The 26,423-nt window shown below is 39.6% G+C and overlaps 1 protein-coding gene across 1 annotated transcript in view; it reads left to right on the forward strand.

The window, feature by feature from the left end:
• The window catches only part of RGS22 (regulator of G protein signaling 22), a 136,200-nt gene that overhangs the window by 36,430 nt on the left and 73,347 nt on the right, over positions 1-26,423 (forward strand). Inside the window, 7 exon segments of the mRNA XM_052651583.1 lie at positions 729-814; positions 1,442-1,610; positions 7,170-7,299; positions 9,985-10,585; positions 11,981-12,142; positions 16,976-17,150; positions 25,312-25,445. Coding sequence (XP_052507543.1) covers positions 729-814; positions 1,442-1,610; positions 7,170-7,299; positions 9,985-10,585; positions 11,981-12,142; positions 16,976-17,150; positions 25,312-25,445 — 1,457 coding nt within the window.

Below are 26,423 nucleotides of genomic sequence, written 5' to 3' on the forward strand. Positions count from 1 at the left end.
GCAGGCACTCTGTGAGAATTGCTCCATTTGTAGAGGTATTCTTGATGTACTTGTGGGGAGAGGTGAACTCCACATCCTTCTATTCTGCCATCTTGACTCCATCCCCATCTCAATCATGTTCTGTGGAAACCTTGTTGGTTTTCATGCCTCTGTGGCCTCCAGCAGAATCGTGAACTTCTGGCACTTGTTCACTTGCTAAGTCATGTCTGATTCTTTGAAACCCCATGGTATAGAGCATGGCAGGCTTCCCTGTTCTTCACTATCTACCTCCCAGACTTTGCTCAGACTCATGTCCATTGAGCCGATAATGCCACCCAACCATCTCATCCTCCATTGGGAGCTCAGGGTCTTAGCCACTAGACCACCAGGGAAGTCCCCTCTGTGTGATTATTTTTAACCTGTTTTATAACTGTGAAAATACTGAGACTGATGAATTTTTTTGGTCATTTTTCCTCTTTCACTAAGTTACTTAAGTTTTCTGGATTCAGTTTGGGAGTCTGTAACATGTAGATAATAGCTGATATAGGTTTGTTGAGAGAATTAATGAAGTGTACCAGCAGACAGAGTGGCTTCAAACTTGAGACTCGGGGTTCTTTCTCCTGTCCACATAGAAGGTAGAGGCAGGCTCCCTATAAGAGCTAGAAGTAACATTGCTCTAGTGATTAGACCATCATTGTCCTAACAGGTGATTTTCTGTGACATTTTCTTTTTCACTTGTCTTCTAACAGTGTCTCAATCGTGAACAAGGTATTCACTGGGTCAAAAAAGAAAGACTTCCAACATTTCTGGAAAGTGATTGTTACTTTGAATACAGGTATTGTAATCTCATTAATGTACATATATTTTAAATGATTTTTTCACCAAAAATCATTTTCTTTACTTTCTTAATAAAATTGTGTACCTTTAACCCCACTGGAGTTTGTATTTTGGTTACTATGTAGTATAACATAGAGCATTGATAAAAATTGCTTAACATTTCCAAAGAGATTTCATAGAAACAGTACCTAATAAATGTACTTTAATTCTGCTTCTTTAATCATTATATTTAAATTTTTTTCTACTTCTGTAAAGGTATTTGTGTACAGGGTGATAAAAAATGAATATGAATGTCATAAAAAAGACAGAATGTTCTAGCACAGGGCCAAGTTTTTCTTTTATGCTCCCTGACTTTTAAAGTTTAAGTTCCTAAACACTCTGAAATTTTAATAAAATTTGACCCTTTCTTAGAACAACTATTTTCTAAAATACAATAAAACAGAATAATTATTAATTAATTAGTGATCCTATGAATAAGCCATTAATTTTAGCAGCTCCTGAGAGAATCATCCTGCAAAGCTAGGAGGGGAGATTGATTTGAATACATAAAATAAAATTTTAGTTTTTATTCTGAATTCTACCATATTTGAAATTTATTTCAATTTGTATGATTTCTGAAATACAGGTTAGCCAAATTGATTTCACAAGTAAGATGGAGTGAATCAGGCATGAATATCATATTAGGTACAGAGTTTTCACCCTGGGTCCCGAAAAAACCACCCAGTCCACCACCTCCTCCTGTTGAAGAAGATGATGTTATAATTATGAAAAAGTTCTACATTTCTCTGGGCGAGGTAAAAGTTTGAGTGTTTCTTTGTGACTTGGCACTTTGGTGAAACTTGTCTTTATTAGAGACATGATGTTCATTTGAATAAGAAAATGTTTTCAAATACTTCCAAAGTAGATTTAGCAGAAATTCTTTTGGATTTATGCTGACTTATTTGCCCTACACTCTTTCACCTGAAATGTAATTAGAATTATTATTGTCATGTGTACAAAGGAAAATGGAAAATTGAAGAGCATGCCCACTGTCACGTGGGAAGTAAGGCTTTCATTGTTCATTCCAATTTTTTTATTATTTAGAATCTATAATATTTGTACAAAGCAATGATAAATTGGATCTTCTCCTCCCTATTGTCAAGATTATTCTTTAGTAATTAAATGCATTACTGTTTAACTGTTACCAGGTATAAATTTGCCCTCCACAATTGGAGATTGTTGGGTAGTATAAGTACGTATGAAGAAATCTAACCCAGAATCAGATGTCCTTTTGGAAAACCGTAGTATGCTGCTGCTGCTAAGTCGCTTCAGTCGTGTCCGACTCTGTGTGACCCCATAGACGGCAGCCCACCAGGCTCCGCTGTCCCTGGGAGTCTTCAGGCAAGAACACTGGAGTGGGTTGCCATTTCCTTCTCCAGTGCATGAAAGTGAAAAGTGAAAGTGAGGTCACTCAGTCGTGTCCGACTCTTCACGACCCCATGGACTGCAGCCCACCAGGCTCCTCCGTCCATGGGATTTTCCAGGCAAGAGTGCTGGAGTGGGGTGCCATTGCCTTCTCCATAATATAGTGAAAATTATTGTTAGATCTTTGGCTTTATCAGGGAGGGAACCTTTTCCTTCTACACTTGTAGGTTCTTTGACTGGTCTAATTAAAAAATATTGACATACGACAGTTTCAGGCAAAAAAAAAAAAAAAAAGTAATTTAGTTATATACAGGAGCCCTTTAAGAATATGAGACCCGAAACAAGTTGGGCAGTTGAGCTCTCCTGAGCTTGGGAATGGGATAGGGGCCTGGGGCTTCAGAGGGGAATAGGGTAAGTCACAGGACTGTAAGAAGACCAGATGTTTGCTAATTAGATGTTTGCCTGCCATAGAGGTAGGTAGTCATTCACACGAAAGTTATCTCTGGTACTGGCTCTCTCTGAGCCTGGCCCTGTAACTAAATTCTTTAAGGTAGTTAAAGGAGAGGTAAATGTTTTTCTTGAGTCTGCTGGGTCGAGGTCTCCTTTGGCTCACAATAATCCAGGTCATGGCATATTTTGGGGTCACTCTCCTGCTTCTCTTTACCTTCTAATTATAAATCTTCTCTCTGGGAACAGGTTTCCAATATACAATTCTTTGCAAAACCAGGAACTGCAAATATGTTACCCATGTGTTGCTATTGTCCTAGTTTCCATTCATGGCAGATATTGCTAATCAATCATGGCAATTTTCCTGCTGAGCTAGGAGTTGGCTGTAAATTCTTTTCAACACAGCCCCCTAGGCAGGCACTTCCAATTGATCAAAGATGTCATTCAAGAGGAAAACATCTCTGTTGGAATGGATATCCTTACCCTATCTTTTTGAACATGTTTTTTTCATGTGTAAGCTCCTATATAATTTTGTGGTTTGACAGTTCTATCAGCAATATTTGGCAAAAATGTTAAAAAAAAATGTGTGCCAGTCCCATTATTTCCTCTGAATAATGCTCAGGGATATACTAAAGTCACATTTTTCTTTTCTCTTATATTTATTTTTCAGTATTTATTTTTTTCTCTTAACATATGTGTTCTAATAATGTTAGGGATGTCAAAAACGTACTAATGGTAGAGGTCCATAAACATACTAAGGAAAGAATCAATCTAGGAGAATAAGTTCTGATTCCTTAAATGTAAATTGAATCAGATATAAGAAAATAAAAATCCAAGCTACTTTACTTTTACTATTTTCTGTGATGGAAAAAAACTCATTTCTGTCAACTTGAGTAATACTTGAATTATATATTTCTTGTTAATAGCCTTTGAACTTGAGTGTTCAATTTTTGGGGCCGTTAAATCATTAAACCATGACTCTGCTGCTGCTGCTAAGTCGCTTCAATCGTGTCCGACTCTGTGCAGCCCCATAGACAGCAGCCCACTAGGCTTCTCTGTCTCTGGGATTCTCCAGGCAAGAACACTGGAGTGGGTTGCCATTTCCTTCTCCAATGCATGAAAGTGAAAAGCAAAAGTGAAGTCGCTCAGTCGTGCCTGACTCTTAGCAACCCCATGGACTGCAGCCCACCAGGCTCCTCCGTCCATGGGATTTTCCAGGCAAGAGTACTGGAGTGGGGTGCCATTGCCTTCTCCGAACCATGGCTATAGATAGATATTAATCTTTATGATAATTAGTAATACTTCTTTGTCTTCAGTTATACCATCTAAACACAAACAATTAACCCATCTTTTAAGAATATAAAGTAGAGTAGTTAACTGTTTTTATATCTGGCTAACTACTTCTTTCTCCTCTATCTTCTGCTCTCTTATCTTTTTGTGTAGTTAATTTAATGACTCTTGTATGTTGGTCTTAATTCCTTGATAGTTCCTTAATTATTTTGGTCTCCTCTCAGTGCTTAGGATAGAACTTGGAACAGAGTAGTCATTTAATAAGTATTTTGAATGAATATAATTAGTAGTAAATGATTTTGTTTTAGAGAAAGAAAAAGAGGAAACAAAAGGAAATTAGATTCAAAGCTACTATCTACCTTACTTCTAAAAGGGATAGTACTACACCAGTGGCACCTGGTGTTTCTCTCTCTTGCCTTTGGTCTTGTTATGTAGCCTGACTTGCCCCACTAATTCTCCATAATTCCATTTGAGCCTTGCCTCCTCTGTAAGTGTTCCTTAGGCTAAGATGACTTAGTTGGAAAAAGGAAAAGTGAGAGTAATGCTGGACACTTCCTTCTCTGCTTCTGTTGAACAAGTTGGATTATCCTAGAAAAGTAGGTGAGGACATTTCTAAGAGAAGTGGGAAGAAGAATCTTCCCAGGGCATCTGAGATGCAGTTTCTTAGGACTGGGGCATTTGAAGCTGCATGTCAGGTTGAGAATTGGATTAGCTGATTCAGGAGTACATAAAAGAAAGGAAAAACCGAAGACTCCATCCAGGGGCAGGTGAGTCAGAAATCATCCTTCAGGAAGCATCCCATCCAAGCAAAGTTGCGAAAATAAAATCTAAGGTAAAGGGGAAGTTGAACGTGGAGAGGTTTCCAGTGCTCCTGAGAGTAAGTTTTTGTCATGTTATTTCAGTTCAGTTCAGTCGCTCAGTTGTGTCCGACTCTTTGCGAACCCATGAATCGCAGCACGCCAGGCCTCCCTGTCCATCACCATCTCCCGGAGTTCATTCAGACTCGCATTCATCGAGTCCGTGATGCCATCCAGCCATCTCATTCTGGGTCGTCCCCTTCTCCTCCTGCCCCCAATCTCTCCCACCATCAGAGTCTTTTCCAAGGAGTCAACTCTTTGCATGAGGTGTCCAGAGTACTGGAGCTTCAGCTTTAGCATCATTCCTTCCAAAGAAATCCCAGGATTGATCTCCTTGCAGTCCAAGGGACTCTCAAGAGTCTTCTCCAATACCACAGTTCAAACGCATCAATTCTTCGGCACTCAGCCTTCTTCACAGTCCAACTCTCACATCCATACATGACCATAGGAAAAACCATAGCCTTGACTAGACGGACCTTAGTCGGCAAAGTAATGTCTCTGCTTTTGAATATGCTATCTAGGTTGGTCATAACTTTTCTTCCAAGGAGTAAGCGTCTTTTAACTTCATGGCTGCAGTCACCATCTGCAGTGATTTTGGAGCCCCCCAAAATAAAGTCTGACACTGTTTCTACTGTTTCCCCATCTATTTCCCATGAAGTGATGGGACCGGATGCCATGATCTTCATTTTCTGAATGTTGAACTTTAAGCCACCTTTTTCACTCTCCTCTTTCACTTTCATCAAGAGGCTATTTAGCTCCTCTTCACTTTCTGCCATAAGGGTGGTGTCATCTGCATATCTGAGGTTATTGATATTTCTCCTGGCAGTCTTGATTCCAGCTTGTGTTTCTTCCAGTCCAGCGTATCTCATGATGTACTGTGCATATAAGTTAAATAAGCAGGGTGACAATATATAGCCTTGACGTACTCCTTTTCCTATTTGGAGCCAGTCTGTTGTTCCATGTCCATTTCTAACTGTTGCTTCCTGACCTGCATACAGATTTCTCAAGAGGCAGGTCAGGTGGTCTGGTATTCCCATCTCTTTCAGAATTTTCCACAGTTGATCCACACAGTCAAAGGCTTTGGCATAGTCAATAAAGCAGAAATAGATGTTTTTCTGGAACTCTCTTACTTTTTCCATGATCCAGCGGATGTTGGCAATTTGATCTCTGGTTCCTCTGCCTTTTCTAAAACCAGCTTGAACATCAGGGAGTTCACGGTTCACGTATTGCTGAAGCCTGGCTTGGAGAATTTTGAGCATTACTCTACTAGCATGTGAGATGAGTGCAATTGTGCGGTAGTTTGAGCATTCTTTGGCATTGCCTTTCTTTGGAATTGGAATGAAAACTGAACTTTTCCAGTCCTGTGGCCACTGCTGAGTTTTCCAAACTTGCTGGCATATTGAGTGCAGCTCTTTCACAGCATCATCTTTCAGGATTTGAAACAGCTCAACCGGAATTCCATCACCTCCACTAGCTTTGTTCATAGTGATGCTTTCTAAGGCCCACTTGACTTGACATTCCAAGATGTCTGGCTCTAGATTAGTGATCACATCATCATGATTATCTGGGTCGTGAAGATCTTTTTTGTACAGTTCTTCCATGTATTCTTGCCGCCTCTTCTTAATATCTTCTGCTTCTGTTAGGTCCATACCATTTCTATCCTTTATTGTGCCCATCTTTGCATGAAATGTTCCCTTGGTATCTCTAATTTTCTTCAAGAGATCTCTAGTCTTTCCCATTCTGTTGTTTTCCTCTATTTCTTTGCATTGATCGCTGAAGAAGGCTTTCTTATCTCTTCTTGCTATTCTCTGGAACTCTGCATTCAAATGCTTATATCTTTCCTTTTCTCTTTTGCTTTTGGCCTCTCTTCTTTTCACAGCTATTTGTAAGGCCTCCCCAGACAGCCATTTTGCTTTAAGGAGTTGTTAAAAACACTGAGCCTGACCAGATGGAACTAGGGGCATGAAATCATTGAGAAAGTTGTAAATGGGAGCAGCTGGCAAAAGATGCATCCAAAGAGTGATGAGATATGGAGACTGCCATGTTAACTTAGATGGTGGGAATTTTATTCAGGAAATAAGGTTGCGTGTTTCTGGTGGAGGAGTGAAAAATTTGATGGGTATTGAGCTCCTTTTTTTTCCTTTGATCATCTAATATGAAAATAATCTTAATTGAAATTTCCTTACCATTATTCTCAGCTAATGAATTTTTCTGTGTACAATATTCTTTGCTTTCACAGCATAATTTTTCCTTTACAACTATACAAATTGAGTATTATCATAATGATTTATCCAGATTCATGATTGGAAGAATACTGCTAATATTGGTTAAACAAATGTGCTCCTTTCTTCCTAGGCCTCCTATACTCAAACAAAAGATTGGTTTGCCTTAGCAAAACAGTGTCAGCAAACAGTACCAACCTTTTCATTACCATCATGTGTTTTCCACGACAAAACGGAATCACCAGTTGTTTCATCTGTTTCTGGTAAGCAGAAAAGGACAAGGATAAGAATGATCCCAGAACTCCTTTTTACATCTTTTGTTGTTGTTATTCTAAACTTACAACACAACACTTAGTGAATAGGGAAAAAAACGGTATCTCCTGCAACTCCACTTTCTACTGTTTTCTAAGAGACAGCCTGGTATAGTGAAAAGAAGAGGGGTTTAGAACCCAACTCTGATACTTATTAGTTTGTGACTTCTGCAGATTTTCCACTTCTGGTAACTTTGCTTTTGTCATCTGTAAGATTAAACTAATGATGCATATATACTGAATATATAAAATGTTTAGTGCTTGGTATGTAATAGACAGTCAATAAATATTTGCTTTATCATTATTTCCTATTACAGTTTACAAATTTTTATTATTAAGAATTTGAAATGAAGTGGGTACAACCTTTCTCTCCTCCCAAAAGTAAATAGTGATTAATGGAACTTGAGTTATCCTACTGTTTTTAAGTTCAGATGATTTTTCACCTTGAAAAGCAGATGAATGTCTGCTGTGGGTGGGTGAACTTTGGTGGGTGACAGAAACTTTTCATAAATAAAGGGGACCTTCCAGAAATGGTCCGGAAAGGACTTCTGTGGTGGCTCAGATGGTAAAGCATCTGCCTACAATGCAGGAGACCTGGGTTCGATCCCAGGGTCGGGAAGATCCTCTGGAGAAGGAAATGGCAACGCACTCCAGTACTCTTGCCTGGAAAATCCCATGGACAGAGGAGCCTGGTGGGCTACAGTCCACGGGGTCACAAAGAGTCTGACACGACTGAGTGACTTCACTTTCACTTTTCACTTTCATGCATTGGAGAAGGAAATGGCAACCCACTCCAGTACTCTTGCCTGGAAAATCCCATGGACGGAGGAGCCTGGTAAGCTACAGTCCGTGGGTTTGCAAAGAGTCGGATACGACTGAGTGACTTTACCTTACCTTACCTTACCTCCAGAAACAGTACTAATTAATATATGATACTGCTTGAGGAAAAAAAATCTAGCAATGTGATTCAGGAAGGGAATCCCACAATTCACTAAATTATTGCATAGTTCCTTTGATAAGTACCAGAAACCTCTGAGGGTGATAAATCTGGAGTCTCTAGAATTGAACCTAAATCTAGGTAAAGAGGAAAATCATCTTTCTAATTGGAAATTACGGAATTTATAGATTTCTTACTGTTGCCTCCAAATAGTGAAGTAGAAAATTGGAGAGTGAAGTTAGTGAACAGAGAAAGAAAGGATACCAGGAAGGCAGTGAGCAGGAGTGCCAGGCTTGTACTCTCTCTCCATATTTGTGGGGTTAAGTGTATACCCACTATCCTTTCACAGGTCTACAAAAGTCTAATCTCAATTTTAGGGAAATTTATTATACATATTTTCAATTAAAATTATGAAAAGTTTTCAGTTTATTGAGATTTGAAATCTATTACTGAGAAAATTGAGGTTGGGACACATGGATCAGGGTTTTCCTGATCCCTGGCTTTGTGAGCAGTAGATTTGCTATGTGAAACAAAGCACAGACATGAGATATTTCACTGATATCTGAAAGACTAAAAAAAAAAAAAAAAGGGCTAGACTACATCTTTAGGAAAAGTGTAAATGTAGTCCATTTGTATTTGTAAGTCTTCACAAGGACTTTATGCAATTTTTTAATTTTAATGATAGGTTGTAAGTATAGTAGTAATTGAATTTTTCTCATAAAATAGTCAATTTAAAAATTGCTAATATGACTCCAATTCTGGTCTGTTCATCTATCATCTCATCATCTATGGTAGCTAATTTTATTTTACCATGCAACATGAAACATTAAAGAACACACAATCATTTGGTATACACATTTAATTCTTTAATAGACTTGGCCTTTTTATGTTGACATTATCAGCCTGACATATTACATTTTAAAAGTGTGTCATGTCTTTTTGAAGATCTTCTTTATTGAGGATAGCAAATATTTAGTTCATCTGCCACGAATATCCTCTTCAGGTCCAGGGAATATATGGCCAATCCCTGTTGGCACTTCTTTTCTCTCAGTTCGGTTCAGTCACTCAGTCGTGTCCGACTCTTTGCTACCCCATGAACTGCAGCATGCCAGGCCTCCCTGTCCATCACCAACTCCCAGAGTTTACCCAAACTCATGTCCATTGAGTTGGTGATGCCATCCAACCATCTCATCCTCTATTGTCCCCTTCTCCTCCTACCCTCAATCTTTCCCAGCATCAGGGTCTTTTCAAATGAGTCAGCTCTTTGCATCAGGTGGCCAAAGCATTGGAGTTTCAGTTTCAACATCAGTCCTTCAGGACTGAACAGCCAGGACTGATCTCCTTTAGGATGGACTGGTTGAATCTCCTTGCAGTCCAAGGGACTCTCAAGAGTCTTCTCCAACACCACAGTTCAAAAGCATCAATTCTTCGGTGCTCAGCTTTCTTTATAGTCCAACTCTGACATCCATACATGACCACTGGAAAAACCATAGCCTTGACTAGACGGACCTTTGTTGACAGAGTAATGTCTCTGCTTTTTAATATGCTGTCTAGGTTGGTCATAATTCCTTCCAAGGAGTAAGCGTCTTAATTTCATGGCTGCAATCACCATCTGCAGTGATTTATAACATCTAGTTAACAGTTAAAAGAAAACTTTTACATTGATATCTAATCTAATAGCCTTTTATGATTTAATACAGAGAGTTTTATCTTTGATGATGGAGTTCACCCCAGGACGAGAAAGGGCCTATTAAAAACCACTAGATTAATCTCCGAATTTGAAGAAGATGGGTCTGTATCTCTACAGGACACTCCTTCTCAAGCTCTTCTGAGGATATACCTTGAAAAGCAACAGAATGTTGATAAAAGCCTGACACTGCACTTCTCAACATGTGAAGAGTTTTTAAGATCTTACGTCTCCTTTATTTTGAGAGTGGCAATTCATCAACTTCTTGGAGCAACACTTAGAGAAAGCCCAGATTACGTAAATTTCAGAAACGTAACAGAAGTGGTATTTGATGACATTGGGGGGCCTACCTCTAGCAAGAATGTTTTGTTCGATGAAATGCTAAGGGAAAAGTCGGAAAACGTGTTAGAACAAGCAGTTTCAAAACCTGACAGCGTTGGACTCGACAGCAGAGCTGATTGGTGTATTTCTCACAAAACTTATGACATTGGCAATAGAAAGGAGTTTGAAAGATTTAAGAAATTTTTAAAAGGTACCTTAGGGGAGAAATATTGGTGGCTATGGATGGATATTGAGAGGTTAAAAGTTCTTAAGAATCCTGGAAGACATCAAAGGTATTTCTATTTTTTTTCAACTGTTTTAAAATCAAATTATGAAATATTAGTTTGGGTCATCTAAGCACAGACAGAAGGCCTGGAATAAATATATAAATGTAATTTATACTTTTAGAAGAATTAATAATAAGATTTATTTTATTATAATAAAACTGATTTACAGAGAAGGTACCTTATGCCAGTGTAAAGGTCTGGCTGTTCCTGGCAGCCTGCTCAGTTAACAAATTCTGCGGTCTTTAGCCAGATGCCACTTAGACATATCTGAATGAGATATCTGCTGGATACGATCTGCTGGAGAGAGCCTCTTAGGTCCGATGGGGCATGGGCCTTTGTTTAGCTGCTCCGTATGTGTTAGATCACTATAAGTCTTATGAACCTTGGAGGACTCTGCTTTATGTCCTTCTCTTGTCTGTGTTCTCCTGATCTGCTCTGAAGTAGACTGTGATCCCCATTAAAGGTTTGACTGAGTAAATACTAGAGACTGGGTTATTCCAGTTACTCAGAGGCATTCAGATCACAAAGCTCATTCTTGTACATAGTTATAAGAGCAGGGGTTACCAAATGGTTGATTATGAAGCATGACCTAATTGACCCTGGGATGGAAGGCTGCTACCACTTTCTAAGACATGTTAGGGAAAGGATATACAGTCAACCTACATAGGTTCTTCAGAGTTAATACTCTGTTAGTTCCTATTGTTGCTGTCATTAATTGCCACAGACTCAGTGGCTTGAAGCAACATAAATTAATTTTCTTCCGATTAAAAGGTCAGAAGTCTAAATGGGTCTGCAGGCCTGCATTCCTTCTGGCACTCCAGGGGAGAATCCATTTCCTTGCCTTTTCCCACTTCTGAGGCTATCTGCTTTCCTTGGTTCAGGGCCCCTTCCTCCGTCTTCAGAGCCAGTGGCATGACATCTTTTCTCCTCTCTAACCTCGGCTTCTGTCCTCCCATCTTTTCTCTATGACTGTTACCCTCCTGCCTCCTTCTTAGAAGGATTGTTAATGATTATATTAGCACCAGCTAGATAGCCCAGGATAATCTCCTCAAAACCCTAATCACCTCTGCAGAGTCCCTTCTGTCATGTAAGATCGCATTCTTAGGTTCTGGAGATGAGGGTGTGGACATCTTAGCAAGGCCACTGTTCAGCTCACCAAAACTATCCTTCCCATTCCCATACCTGTGGGATCTATGTTTATCTTCACACTGGTACTCCTGTAACTCACTTTTGGTTCTTTGTTCAGTTGCTCAGTCGTGGTCCTCCTCTTTGTGACCCCACTTTTGGTTCTAAGATAGTTCATTAGTTGCTTGAAACATTTTGGAAGTGAAAATATTTGGCTAGTTGAATATTGTGTCACCATGTATGTGTGTGCCCATTTATGTATGTGTTTTATTTCAGACATATTGAGAAGATGAAAAAATGCTTTTTAGTGAGCAGTGGAGATTACTACCTTTCTGCAGAAGTCTTATCAAAATTTAAACTACTAGATGGATCTCAGTGGAATGAAGAACACTTAAAAAAAATTCAGGCTGAGGTTGTAAAACCTTTACTTCTTTATTGGTAAGAAAAATAATGAGAATCAAAGTTATTTGCTTTCACTTTCATTAAGCTAGTTACAGGTTATACTTTTTGTCTTAAGGATGTATGACTTAGGGGAATTTTAAATGACAAGATTATTATATTATCTTCGGCCTTCTTTAAAGTACCTATCCTTTAGATAATGTTGGTGTTTGAGGGACTTGCAGTTCAGTTCAGTTGCTCAGTCGTGTCGACTCTTTGCAACCTCATGAACTGCAGCACGCCAGGCTTCTCTGTCCATCACCAATTCCCAGAGCGTACTTAAACTCATGTCCATCCAGTCGGTGATGCCATCCAACCATATAATCCTCTGTCGTCCCCTTCTCCTGCCCTCAATCTTTCCCAGCATCAGGGTCTTTTCCAGTGAGTTGGTTCTTTGCATCAGGTGGCCAAAGTCTTGGAGTTTCAGCTTCAGCATCAGTCCTTCCAATGAATATTCAGGAATGATTTCCTTTAGGATGGACTGGTTGAATCTCCTTGCAGTCCAAGGGACTCTAAAAAGTCTTCTCCAACACTATATTTCAAAAGCATCAATTCTCGGGTGCTCAGCTTTCTTAATAGTCCAACTCTCATATCCATACATGACCACTGGAAAAACTATAGCCTTGACTAGACGGACCTTTGTTGGCGAAGTAATATCTCTGCTTTTGAATATGCTGTCTAGGTTGGTCATAGCTTTTCTTCCAAGGAGCAAGTGTCTTTTAATTTCATGGCTGCAGTCACCATCTGCAGTGATTTTGGAACCCCAAAAATAAAGTCTCTCACTGTTTCCCCATCTATTTGCCATGAAGTAATGGTGACCAGATGCCATGATCTTAGTTTTCTGAATGTTGAGTTGTAAGCCAACTTTTTCATTCTCCTCTTTCACTTTCATCAAGAGGCTCTTTAGCTCTTCTTCACTTTCTGCCATAAGGGGGGTGTCATCTGCATATCTGAGGTTATTGATATTTCTCTGTTACAAGATGGGTTTTAACTCCATGTTAACTTTGTGAATGTATCCTCCTACACTTGACCTCTTATGCTCAGTATCTCTTCAAATTGATGTGTGTGTGTGTGTGCGCGCATGTGCATACATGTACAATAGCTCAAGTTAGATTTATCATCTCAGTAAACATTCCATGAACACTTCCTGTGAGCCAAGTGCTGTGCTAAGGGTACAAGGGTAAAACATAGTCAAGTCTAGTGGTCCTAGTCTAGTGGGAGGAACCTACGTGTGAAATGAGTGTACTAAAAGCAAGTGTGGTGGATGCGCAGGACACGGAGAAGAGGTAGTATTTCACCTGGGACTCGAGGGACTCGAGAAGCATGGAGAAGAGCATGGGCCTCATGAAGGAAATGTATGCTATCTGAGGATCAGGGAGCTGTCCGCTGTGGCCATGATCGATCTGATGATGTCACTTCCCTGCTTTAAGGCTTTCACTAGTTACCCCCAAGCTTTCAGTGTGAGGTTCAAATTCCTTAAGTTAACAAATAAGGTCATCATCATTTGCTCCTTGCCTCTGTCTCTCGATTATCTCCCATCTAGGTATTTCAGATTACTTGTATACTTTGTATTTTCCCATATAGAGGGAGAATGTTGTTTTTCTCTGTATAAATTTCTGTTCTTAAATGTTTAAGAAGGGCAGAAAGGTAAATTATAATATGCACCTATATACACACCGCCCAGCTTAAAAAGCATTACAAAAAATATAGTAGAAGCTTTCCTTTTCTTATTTTAACTTTTTTGTTTTGAGAGAATGATAGATTCATATGAAGTTGTAAGGAATTACACAAAGATTCTGTATACCTGTTACCCAGTTCCCTGCCAGCCCCGCCCCGGTGGTAACATCTTGCTTAACTGTAGTGCAATACTGCAGTAATGGAATTGACGTTGATAAAGCTCAACAATCTTTTTTCATATTTTGCCAGTTTCTCATAATTTATTTCTCTGTATATAGTTTTGTCACATGCACTTACCATTACAGTCAAGATACAGAGCAGTTATATTACCACATGCATCCCTTTGTATTGCTCTCTTATAACCATGTCTGCCTCTTACCTTCCCCCTTTCTCATAATTACTGGAAAACTGCTCATCTGTTATATAAGTGAAATAATGTAATATGTAATCTTTGGGGATTATTTTTTCATTCAGGATAATTCCTTTGAGATGCATCCAAGTTGTTTTGTTCTTCATTACTGAGTAGTATTCTGTTGTGTGGATGTTACACATTCAGTCTCCCATTGAAGGACATTAGGATTGTTTTCAGTCTTTTGACGTTACTAATAAAGCTGCTGTGAACATTCATGTACAGATTTCTGCATGAACATAAATCTTCCTTTCTCTGGAATTAAAGTCCAGGAATGAGATTAGTGGGTCATATAATCTGTTTTTAGTTTTTATAGTGTTAGTGGCTCAGTCCTGTCTGAATGACTCTTTATGACCCATAGACTGTAGCCTGACAGGTTCCTCTGTCTGTGGAATTCTCCAGGCAAGAATACTGGCGTGGGTTGCCATTCCCTTCTCCAGGGGATCTTCCCAACCCAGGGATCAGACCTGGGTCTCCCACATTTCAGGCAGGTTCTTTACTGTGTGAGCCACTAGGGAAGCCAGGGCATGGCTGCCCACTCCAGCATTCTTCTCTAGAGAATTCTATGGACAGAGGAGCCTGGCGGCCTACAGCCCAGGGGGTCACAAAGAGTTGGACGCGACTGAGGGACTAACACTTTCACTTTCATGGATGATGCCTATGGTGTCAAGCCTGAGAACTCTTTGCCCAGTGCTATATTTGGAAGATTTTCTCCTGTGCTGTTCTTTAAAAATCTTACAATTCTATGTTTTAATTTAGATCCATAGCCTATTTTGAGTTAATTTTTATATAGGGTGTGAGGTTTAGGTCAAGGTTCAGTTTTGGTTTATTTTTTTCTTATGGATACCCAGATTCATTTATTGAAAGGGCTGTTTTTCCTCTTCTTTTCTATATTTTACATTAACATACAGTAAAGCAAACTGTATAGATGCACATGACAGTCGGCGTGCAAACATCACTTTAGGAGACTCTCAGAGCCCTTTTGTCATCAGACTCTTCCTCCTCTCTTCACTCCTGGCAACCACTGATCTGTTGTTTGTCGCTGTATTTTTGTCTTTTTTTAGAATGCCATGTAATTATACAGGATTAACTTTTTGAGCCTGACTTCTGTTGGTCAGCACACTGCCACTGAAGCATAAATGCATCCAAATTGTTGCACCTATTGTAGTTCATCCATTTTGTTATTTTGACTTTCCAGTTGTTCATTGTTGGTAAGTAGCAATGTGATGGACATGTGTGTGCACTCAGCTCAGGCTGGAGAGAGCAGAAGCCCTTCCATCTCAACTGCTAACCTCAAACAGGCCGCCTGCGCCTTCTGGCTCTTTCGGTGCCCCTCCATTCTCAGGGCCAGCATCAGGCACTTCCTTCCTCTTGTGGCCCACACACCGATGTCATGCAGGTCTTGTGGCTGATCTTTTGTACCCACTGCCTGTATATTGGGGTTGTGGGATACCTCGTCACATTAACACGTGTTATTCTAAACGTTGTCCATGAGTTTTTGGTTTTGCTATCTAGTCATGCTGTCTGATTTTATGAAGGGATTCAGAGATGTAGAAAAACAATATTGCTGACATTGCTATTTTCCCAGAATCCTTTCTTACCTTTTTTCTTGATCTAGCTAAATCCTGTGTATTCTTTAAAATTGAAAACCTAAGTATAAACAAATACTCATGTATTTCCCACCATGTTGGTTGGGAAATAAAGCATTGTGAAGACCCCTGAAGGTGCCTTGCTGGTTACCCCATCTTCCATCCACTTGGAGGTAGCCACTTTCTGGACTTGTGATTACCACCTTACTTGTCATTGCAGTTTTACCAACCATGTATGCAAATAAATCCCTAAACATGTGTTTTTATCTTCCTGCTCTTCAGCTTTATAAAAATGGAATCGTGTTGCCTGCCTTCTTTTGTGTCTTCTGTCAACATTATGGGCTTCCCTTGTGGCTCTGGCTCAGACTGTAAAGAATCTGCCTGCAGTGTGGGAGACCTAGATTTGGTCCCTGGGTCAGGAAGATCCCCTCGAGAAGGAAATGGCTACCCACTCCAGTATTCTTGCCTAGAAAATTCCTTGGACAGAGGAGCCTGGTGGGCTGTAGTCCATGGCATCACAAAGAGTCAGACATGACTGATTTAACTGTAACTGTATTGAGAGTTTTATCAATTTTCACTGTTGTATACAGTATTCCACTGCATCAACATACCATAGATTATTTATTGTTAAAAAAATTTGTGTCATTTTCTCTTTTTATAATTACAAGCAATGCTGTACGCATATCCCCTTTTCCAAAATAGTTGTACCAACTGCACTCACACCAATAGAATATGAGAGTACTTATTATTACAAATTCATGATAACATTTGATAGTGTGAGACTCTTAAATTTTTGGCTGTGTATTTGGTATGTCATTGGTGTTTGGTGTTTTTAATTTGCATTTCCCTGATTATTGTTGATGTTGATAACTTTTCAATATTTAGTGGTCATTTGGATTTCAGCTTTCATAAGTTCCCTGTGTATCTTCTTTGCCCACTTTTCTTTTGAGAGATACATAGATAGATGGATAGATATGATAGATAACACACATGTACACACACATAACATTGCGGGGAGAGGATAGGGAGCAGGAAAAGAAGAAGAAATTATTAGAAAAGGGATGTGGCAAGACTGATCATTGTGAACACATATTATATGTTCTGATTTTTGAGGCTTATTGCCTAGATTAATCTTAAATTTTTTTTTCCTCTAACTAGGGCACCAAGATTCTGTGTTACTCATACCTCCTCAACAAAACATGCTAGTGCTGAACTGAAATTCTGGCACCTTCGTCAAGAGCAACCAAGGAAGGATGTTGACCCTTTCCCACAAATGGCAACCCTCTTGCCATTAAGACCCAAATCTTGCATTCCACAGTTATCTGAGATGCAGGTAGGTTGTCCAGCAATACTTTGATCTCTTAAGTTTGTACTAAAACTTGTCGATGCTTGGGTTTTGTACACTTGCCCTGAAGTTTTATCATAAACTTTTAATTTTTTTTTTTTTTTTTGGTTTTTGTTCATGTACATGCTGCAGCAATTAGGAAATAAGAAAATCTATGGTTCGTTCCTCACCAGTCTGCCAATGTGATTTTTGAACATGCACGATCATGTCGCTTACTTGCTCAAAACTCCCTAGTGGCCTCCTCTTTCAGTCAGAATACAGGCTAGAGTCTTTATGCAGCTGTCCATGGCCCTGCTAGCTTCCTGGCCTTATTTCCTAGCATTCTTCTCTAGCTTACACCACTCCATGCTGTTCCTGGAACACACCAAACAGACACCTGAGAGTGTTGCACTTGCTCTATCCCTTCAACTGGAGCACTCTTCCTCCAGATACGTGTGTGGTTGCCCCTCATACACCTCGGTGTCTGCCCTGGTATCACTTAGTCAGAGAGGCTGCCGTTGATTCTTCCTTGTAAGCACGCTGTGCAGGCCAGCACAGATTACTATCCAAGCTCTCTGCTCTGCCATATTTTGCCTCATCATACTTAAGACCATGTTGATTTATGTTTATTGTCTTTCACCTCCTACCAGAATATAAGGGACTTTTCTTTGTTAACTGCTTTCTCTCAGTGCCTGGAATAGTGCCTGGCGCTTAATAAGTATAAACTGAACAAACGAGTGAAAAATAGCAACGGCAAAATTAGAAATGGTGAGCATTATTTTCACAATAGGGAAAAATAATATAGGACAAAAAATAGGAAAAGTCCACAAAGAGAAGAAAATCAAATTTACGGAGAAGAAGTAAATAACCCTATGTGCTTTGGCACAGAGAGGTAATAAACGTAGCTAAGACATACATTTCAGAAGTAAAGAGCCTTATTAATCTTTCTAGCCTTTAAAGGTGTCACAGAATGTTGTGTTATTGACCATAGTCACACACGACCCCTTCAAAAATGATTACTTTGTGATTAAGATATCTTATTTTTAAAAGTCAGGAAGATGTATAATGTGACTTTTAAAATTCTGCTTCTACAAGTAGTGCTGTAGAGCTGCAAATACCTTACCGTTTTTCTGTCGGTAGTTTCTTAAGCCTGTATGCATTCTAGAATCACAGAGAGCTTTTAGACATACTGATGCCTGGGTCCCACCTTCAGAGAGTCAGATTTAATTGATACAGGCTGAGTACATTCAATTCAGTTCAGTCGCTAAGCCGTGTCCAATTCTTTCCAACCCCGTGGGCTGCAGCACACCAGGATTCCCTGTCCATCACCAGACCAGGTGAGAGTCACTCTCTAAAATATGGAGTTTGGCTTAAAATTGAGGTTCTCATCCTGCCTGAACATTATTATTTTTGGCCTCATCGTGTGGCATGCGGTATCTCAGTTCCCTGACAAGGGAGCTAACCCATGTCCCCTGCATTGGAAGGTGGATTTTTAACCACTGGCTCACCAGGGAAGTCCCTGGAGTCAGATTTTAGAACCTATATTTTAATAAGATTCCTAGGTGATTTGCTGCAAAGCACCACTACAAGTTAGTGCTTCTCAAGCTTCAGTGAGTCACCTGAAGAACTTGTTAGAACTTGTTCTTCAGGGCTCCTCCTAGAGAACAAGATTCAGTAGGTCTGGGGTGGGGCCCAAGGATTTGCATGTCTAACAAGCTTGCTCCCAGGTGATGCTCTTCCTGCTGGCCTGTGGTCCACACCTTGAGTTAGTGTCATTATAGTGAACTAATGGTTTCTTAGCCATTATGTAGACACTTTTCTGACCTCTTTGCCCCCAGGGCTTTTTTGTGTGTCACTTAACTGATCAACCGAGCTTCCTTGTTAGCCCCTGTGACTTTGTGACTCAGTCACCAGGTTAATACAAATCTTAGAGACTAGTGTAGTGAGCACACTTGGCTTTCTGAGTGCCATCACCACACAGGTTACCATCAGTGTTTTCTAGTTGGGTAACTCATTTTGATCTCATTCTGTTTCTCCTTGGCAGAAAACAGTGTAAGCAATGGAACTTGATTCTATTTTCTATATTTTTCCTATTTTAAAAGTTAAAATATCTTTTATACAAAGTAAAATTCACCTTTTTGTTCTGAAATTTGTAACAAATATATACATTGTGTATCTACCATCTCAGTCATGATATGGAACAGCTCCTTTACCCGCCCCCAGTTCTACTGTGCCCTTTTGACAGTATTTTTTTTCTATCAAAAGAAAAGATTCTTTTTTTTTCTTTCAGGCTACTTTTCTAGCTTTCTCCCAAGCCAGAAAGCTCAAAAATACTAACTTGGGTCATCCTTTAATTTTAAGTATAATACACTTAAAATTTTTTTTTTATGTTTAGAAAGCTTTTTATAGTGGTAAAAGCACATGGATCACAGCCTTGTCTAACTCAAAGAAACTATGAGCCAGGCCGTGTAGGGCCACCCAAACGGATGGATCATGGTGGAGAGTTCTGACAAAACGTGCTCCACTGCAGAAGGGAATGCAAACCACTTCAGCATTCTTGTCTTGAGAACCTCATGAACAATATAAAAAGGCAAAAAGATATGACACTGAAAGATGAATTCCCCAGGTTGGAAGGTGACCAGATATGCTACTGGAGAAGAGTGGAGAAATAGTTCCAGAAGGAGTGAAGAGGCTGAGTCAAAGTGGAAACAGTGCCCAGTTGTGGATGTGTCTGGTGGTGGAAGTAAAGTCTGGTGCTGTAAAGAGCAATATTGCATAGAAACCTGGAATGTTAGGTCCGTGAATCAAGGCAAATTGGAAGTGGTCAAACAGGAGATGGCAAGAGTGAATATTGATGTTTTAGGAATCAGTGAACTAAAATGGATGGGAATGGGCAAATTTAATTCAGATGACCTTTATAGCTACTACTATGGGCAAGAATCCCTTAAAAGAAATGGAGTAGCTCTCATAGTCAACAAAAGAGTCCAAAATGCAGTACTTGGGTGCAATCTCAAAATGACAGAATGATCTCTGTTCATTTCCAAGGCAAACCATTCAGTAATCACAGTAATCCAACTCTATGCCTCTACAACTAATGCCAAAGAAGCTGAAGTTGAATGGTTCTATGAAGACCTACAAGACTTTCTAGAACTAACACCAAAAAAAAAAAAAAAAAAACACCACACAAAAAGATGTCCTTTTCATCATAGGGGACTGGAATACAAAAATAGGAAGTCAAGAGATACCTGGAGTAACAGGCAAGTTTGACCTTGAAATACAAAAAGAAGCAGGGCAAAGGCTAACAGAGTTTTACCAAGAGAACGCGCTGGTCATAGCAAACACCCTCTTCAGGCCACAAAAGAAACAACTCTACACATGGACATCACCAGATGGTCAATACCAAAATCAGATTGATTTAGATGGAGAAGCTCTATACAGTCAGCAAAAACAAGACTGGAAGCTGACTGTGACTCAGATCATGAACTCCTTATTGCCAAATTCAGACTTAAATTGAAGAACATAGGGAAAACCAGTGTGCCATTAAGTATGACCTAAATCAAATCCCTTAGGATTGTACCGTAGAAGTGACAAATAGATTCAAGGGTTTAGATCGCATAGACAGAGTGCCTGAAGAATTGTGTACAGAGGTTCTTAACATTGTACAGGAGACTGTGACCAAAACCATCCCCAAGAAAAAGAAATGCAAAAAGGCAAAATGGTTGTCTGAGGAGGCCTTACAAAGAGCTGAGAAAAGAGAAGTGGGAGGCAAAGGAGAAAAGGAAAGATATACCCATTTAAATGCAGAGTTCCAAAGAATAGCAAGGAGATAAGAAAGACTTCCTAAGTGAAATAGAGATGCAAAGAAATAGAGGAAAACAATAGAATGGGAAAGACTAGAGATCTCCTCAAGAAAATTAGAGATACCAAGGGAACATTTCATGTGAAGATGTGCACAGTAAAGGACGGAAACGGTATGGACCTAACAGAAGCAGACGAGATTAAGAAGAGGGGGCAAGAATGCACAGAAGAACTACACAAAAAAGATCTTCATGACCCAGATAACTATGATGGTGTGATCATTCACCTAGAGCCAGACATCCTGGAGTGTGAAGTCAATTGGGCCTTAGGAAGCATTACAATGAATAAAGCTAGTGGAAATGATAGAATTCCAGCTGAGCTATTTCAAATCCTGAAAGAGGATGCTGTGAAAGTGCTGCACTCAATATGCCAGCAAATTTGGAAAACTCAGCAGTGGCCACAGGACTGGAAAAGGTCAGTTTTCATTCCAATCCCAAAGAAAGGCAATGCCAAAGAATGTTCATACCACTGCACAATTGCACTCATCTCACACACTAGCAAAGTAATACTTAAAATTCTCCAAGCAAGGCTTCAACAGTATGTGAACCGAGAACTTCCAGATGTTCAAGCTGGATTTAGAAAAGGCAGAGGAACCAGAGATCAAATTGCCAACATCCGTTGGATCATCGAAAAAGCAAGAGAGTTCCAGAAAAACATCTACTTCTGCTTTATTGACTATGTGAAAACCCTTGACTGTGTGGATCACAACAAACTGTGGAAAATTCTTGAAGAGATGGGAACATGAGACCACCTTACCTGCCTCCTGAGAAATCTGTATGCAAGTCAAGAAACGAGAATTAGAACCAGACATGGAACAAGACTGGTTCCAAATTGGGAAAGGAGTACATCAAGGCTGTATATTGTCACCCTGTTTATTTAACTTATAGGCAGAGTACATCATGTGAAATGCCATGCTGGATGAAGCACAAGCTAGAATCAAGATTGCCGGGAGAAATATCAGTAACCTCAGATATGCAGATGATGCCACTCTAATGGCAGTAAGCAAAGAGGAACTAAAGAGGCTCTTGATAAAAGTGAAAGAGGGGAGTGAAAAGCTGGCTTAAAACTCAACATTCAAAAAACAAAGATCATGGCATCTGGTTCATGGGGAAAAAATGGAGACAGTGACAGACTTTATTTTTGGGGCTCTAAAATCACTTCAGATAGTGACTGCAGCCATGAAATTAAAAGATGCTTGCTCCTTGGAAGAAAAGCTGTGACAAACCTAGACAAACCTAGACAGTGTATTAATAAGCAGAGCATAATGGCAATACTTTGCTAACAAAAATCCATCTAGTCAAAGCTATGGTTTTTCCAGTAGTCATGTATGGATGTGAGAGTTGGACCATAAAGAAAGCTGAGCACTGAAGAATTTATCCTTTTGAACTGTAGTGTTGGAGAAGACTCTTGAGGGTCCTTTGGACTGCAAGGAGATCCAACCAGTCCATCTGAAAGGAAATCAGTCCTGGGTGTTCATTGGAAGGACTGATGTTGAAGCTGAAACTCCAGTACTTTGGCCACCTGATGCAAAGAGCTGACTCATTTGAAAAGACCCTGATGCTGGGAATGATTGAAGGCAGGAGGAGAAGGGGACGACAGAGGATGAGATGGTTGGATGGCATCACTGACTCAAGGGACATGAGTTTGAGCAAGCTCTGAGAATTGGTGAAGGACAGGGAACCCTAGCATGCTGCAGTCCATGGCGTCACAAAGAGTTGGACAGAATTGAAGGACTGAACAACAATAACAAAAAGCACATGACAAAATTTATCATCTTAACCATTTTCAAGTGTACATTGCAGTAGTAATATAACTATATTTGTATTGTTGTGTAACAGATCTTCAGAAGTATTTTATCTTGCAAGTTTGAAACTATATAACCATTCATCAGCCCCTCTTGCATCCCCTGGTAACCACCATTCTACTTTGTGTCTATGAATTTGACCACTTTTGTATGATACACTTTTAATAAGCCCAGTCTCCTGTGGTTCCACTTATTTACAGAGTGTTGCTTAACGTCATGCTGTGTTCCAAATTACTAAAACAGATGTGAGCCCTGATACCTAGGACATTATATGCAAAACATCAGTCTCAGTTCAGTCGCTCAGTCGTGTCCGACTCTTTGCGACCCCATGAATCGCAGCACGCCAGGCCTCCCTGTCCATCACCAGCTCCCGGAGTTCACTCATATTCACGTCCATCAAGTCAGTGATGCCATCCAGCCATCTCATCCTCTGTCGTCCCCTTCTTCTCCTGCCCCCAATCCCTCCCAGCATCAGAGTCTTTTCCAGTGAGTCAACTCTTCGCATGAGGTGTCCAAAGTACTGGAGTTTCAGCTTTAGCATCATTCCTTCCAAAGAAATCAGAGGGCTGATCTCCTTAGAATGGACTGGTTGGATCTCCTTGCAGTCCAAGGGACTCTCAAGAGTCTTCTCCAACACCACAGTTCAAAATCATCAATTCTTCAGCGCTCAGCCTTCTCAGTACTCAGCTTTCTTTATAGTCCAACTCTCAAACATCCATACATGACGACTGGAAAAATCATAGCTTTGACTAGACAGACCTTTGTTGGCAAAGTAATGTCTCTGCTTTTTAATATGCTGTCTAGGTTGGTCATAGCTTTTCTTCCAAGGAGCAAGCGTCTTTTTATTTCATGGCTGCAGTCACTATCTGCAGTGATTTTGGAGACCCCCAAAATAAAGTCTCTCACTGTTTCCCCACCTATTTGCCATGAAGTGATGGTGACTGGATGCCATGATCTTAGTTTTCTGAATGTTGAGTTTTAAGCCAGCTTTTTCACTCTCCTCTTTCACTTTCATCAAGAGGCTCTTTAATTCTTTGCCTTCTGCCATAAGGGTGGTGTCATCTGCATATCTGAGGTGATTGATATTTCTCCCGGCAATCTTGATTCCAGCTTGTACTTCATCCAGCCCAGCATTTTGCATGATGTATTCTGCACATAAGTAATTAATTTTGTTTATAGAATTCTTAAAAAATTATTAGTAGCTGGAATGCATATAAGATTTTATTGTTTGTTCTGGATAGTAAAGCATCACAAATATATTTCTTGCTTTCCAGCAGCATATATTACATTCTAATTGAAGCTCACATATAGGAAGTGATTCTTTTTTGTTTTGTTTTTCAAATTATAAAAATAGTAAAACTTGGGATTTACCTGGTGGTCTAGTGGCTAAGACTCCACACTCCCAATGCAGGGGACACAGGTTTGGTCCCTGGTCATGGAACTAGATCCCACATGCTGCAGAGAAGAATTTGCATGTTGCAGCTAAAGATCCTGCATGCTGCAATGAAGATCAAAAATCCTGCATGCCACAACTAAGACCCAGTGTGGTCAAATAAATAAATATTAAATAAATAAAAGCATTGCATTAAAAATAATAAAACTGTAAATTTGGAAACTTAGACAAGTTTTGAAACAAAGAGACAAGTCACTCTGATCTCATCTACTTCTAGACAACTGTTAACTTATTTTCTCTTAGGCTTTTTGTGAATTTTTGATTTTAATACCTTTTTATTTTTGGATTCTGGTAATGTAACATCTTCATTAGTATTTTTCCAGGTGTTATAATTTTGGTAATCCTTACTTTAAAAGATTATATAACATTACATTTATACATATGAAAATATGCATCCATGCATGTATATAATTGTTTCTTTCTCCTCTCTGGACATTTAGGTGTTTCTGCTTTTTTGTATCATGTGTGTAGCATCTCATGTTCTAGATTTAAATAATTAACTTTTACTACAAAAACCATTTAAGAATGGGAATGATACCCATAAAAATAAAATGTCCAAAAACGGAAGGAACTAGTCTAAGATAGAGCCCCTTATGGACCAATGGTTTCCACAAGTCTTTTCCCAGCCTGCTACCTGCATTCCCCACTCCACAACACGTACATTTGCTCACACACACACACACAAACACACATATACACACATGTACACATACACACAGCACTCAATTCTTCCTCCAGGAAAGAGTCTTTCACAATAGTGGGGGACCTTTGGCCTTTTAAAATGCTCTAAATAGGTCTAGAGATTTCAGCCTGCTAGCTGCTTTAAAGTTGGAGTTTGAGAAGAGGAATAAGAATATTTAATAGTTAAGAATGAAAAATAAAAATATTTTCATTCTCCTTCTTAAACATAGCATAGTAGGTGATAGAGTGAGGGAAGAAGTCCTCTAGTGATCAGAATAAATTTGAGGTATCTATGGAGAATGTGCTTTATTCTCTGTCCATTTTTCCCCACTTGGCCCATTTTTCACTTTGTTCATCATCTTACTACTTTTTAGAAAGAAGAATCCAGTTTACTACAACTTCCTAAATCTCCCAAGAAATCACCTAGAGTAAAGACAGCAGTTTATAAACCTTGGAAGAGTGAGTCTTCGAATCCAGTTTCTTCTAAGGATGATGTGATTGAGAAAGGGTAAGTGTGGCTTTCTGTGTCCCAGTGCTTTTCTGCAATGGTAAGATGTTTGAAGAATTTAAAGATTAAATAGAAATTGAAAATAAATACTTTTCTTTTTTCACATGGGTTCTTATATTTCAGGGAGAGATATTAGAGTTATACTCCTATGCATACTCTAAATTAAGAGCAGAACTCTTGAGACTAGTAATATTTCTCAAATTTGAGAACTGAAAATACTCCTAATAATATTCTGCTTATTTAACATAGTATACTTTAAAAATTCATTTAGAGTTGCCCATCTATTTGCCGTTTTCATTGTTCTTTATTTCAAATGGAATTCTTTTCCTTCAGCCTGAAAAAATACCCTTTGGTATTAACTTTGGTGTGGGGTCTGCTGGTGGATAGTTCTTTGTTTAGTGATTTATTACCTCACATTTACTCTTTTTTATTGAGATAAAATTTACCTATTGTAAAATTCACCATTTTAATCACGTTCAGGTATAAAATTCAGTGGTTTTTAGTTATGTTTACATGGTTATAAAACTATCATTACTATATAATTCCGAAACAACTCATCTCCTGAAAAAGCAGCTCCGTGTCACTAGCAGCCATTCTCCCCTCTCCCAACGCCGGGCAATCACTCATCTACGCTCTGTGCCTCTCTTTTCCAAGGCCAGCAGAGAGAGGGGCTTAGATACCAAGGCAGTGAGGCTACTTTGGCGGCGAAATAGGACAGTTCTTCCTGAGTCAGAATGGAAATAAGGATGGGTATGAAAGTGAAAGTGACATAGCTCAGCCGTGTCCGACTCTTTGCGACCCCATGGACTGTAGCCTATCACGCTTCTCCATCCATGGGATTTTCCAGGCCAGAGTACTGGAGTGGGTTGCCATTTCCTTCTCCAGAGGATCTTCCCAACCTAGGGATTGAACCCTGGTCTCCCGCGTTTTAGGCAGACGCTTTTACCATCTGAGCTACCAGGGAAGTCAAGGATGGGT

Source organism: Budorcas taxicolor, chromosome 14 (genome assembly GCF_023091745.1).
Source record: "Budorcas taxicolor isolate Tak-1 chromosome 14, Takin1.1, whole genome shotgun sequence".
Taxonomy (NCBI): Eukaryota; Metazoa; Chordata; class Mammalia; order Artiodactyla; family Bovidae; genus Budorcas; species Budorcas taxicolor.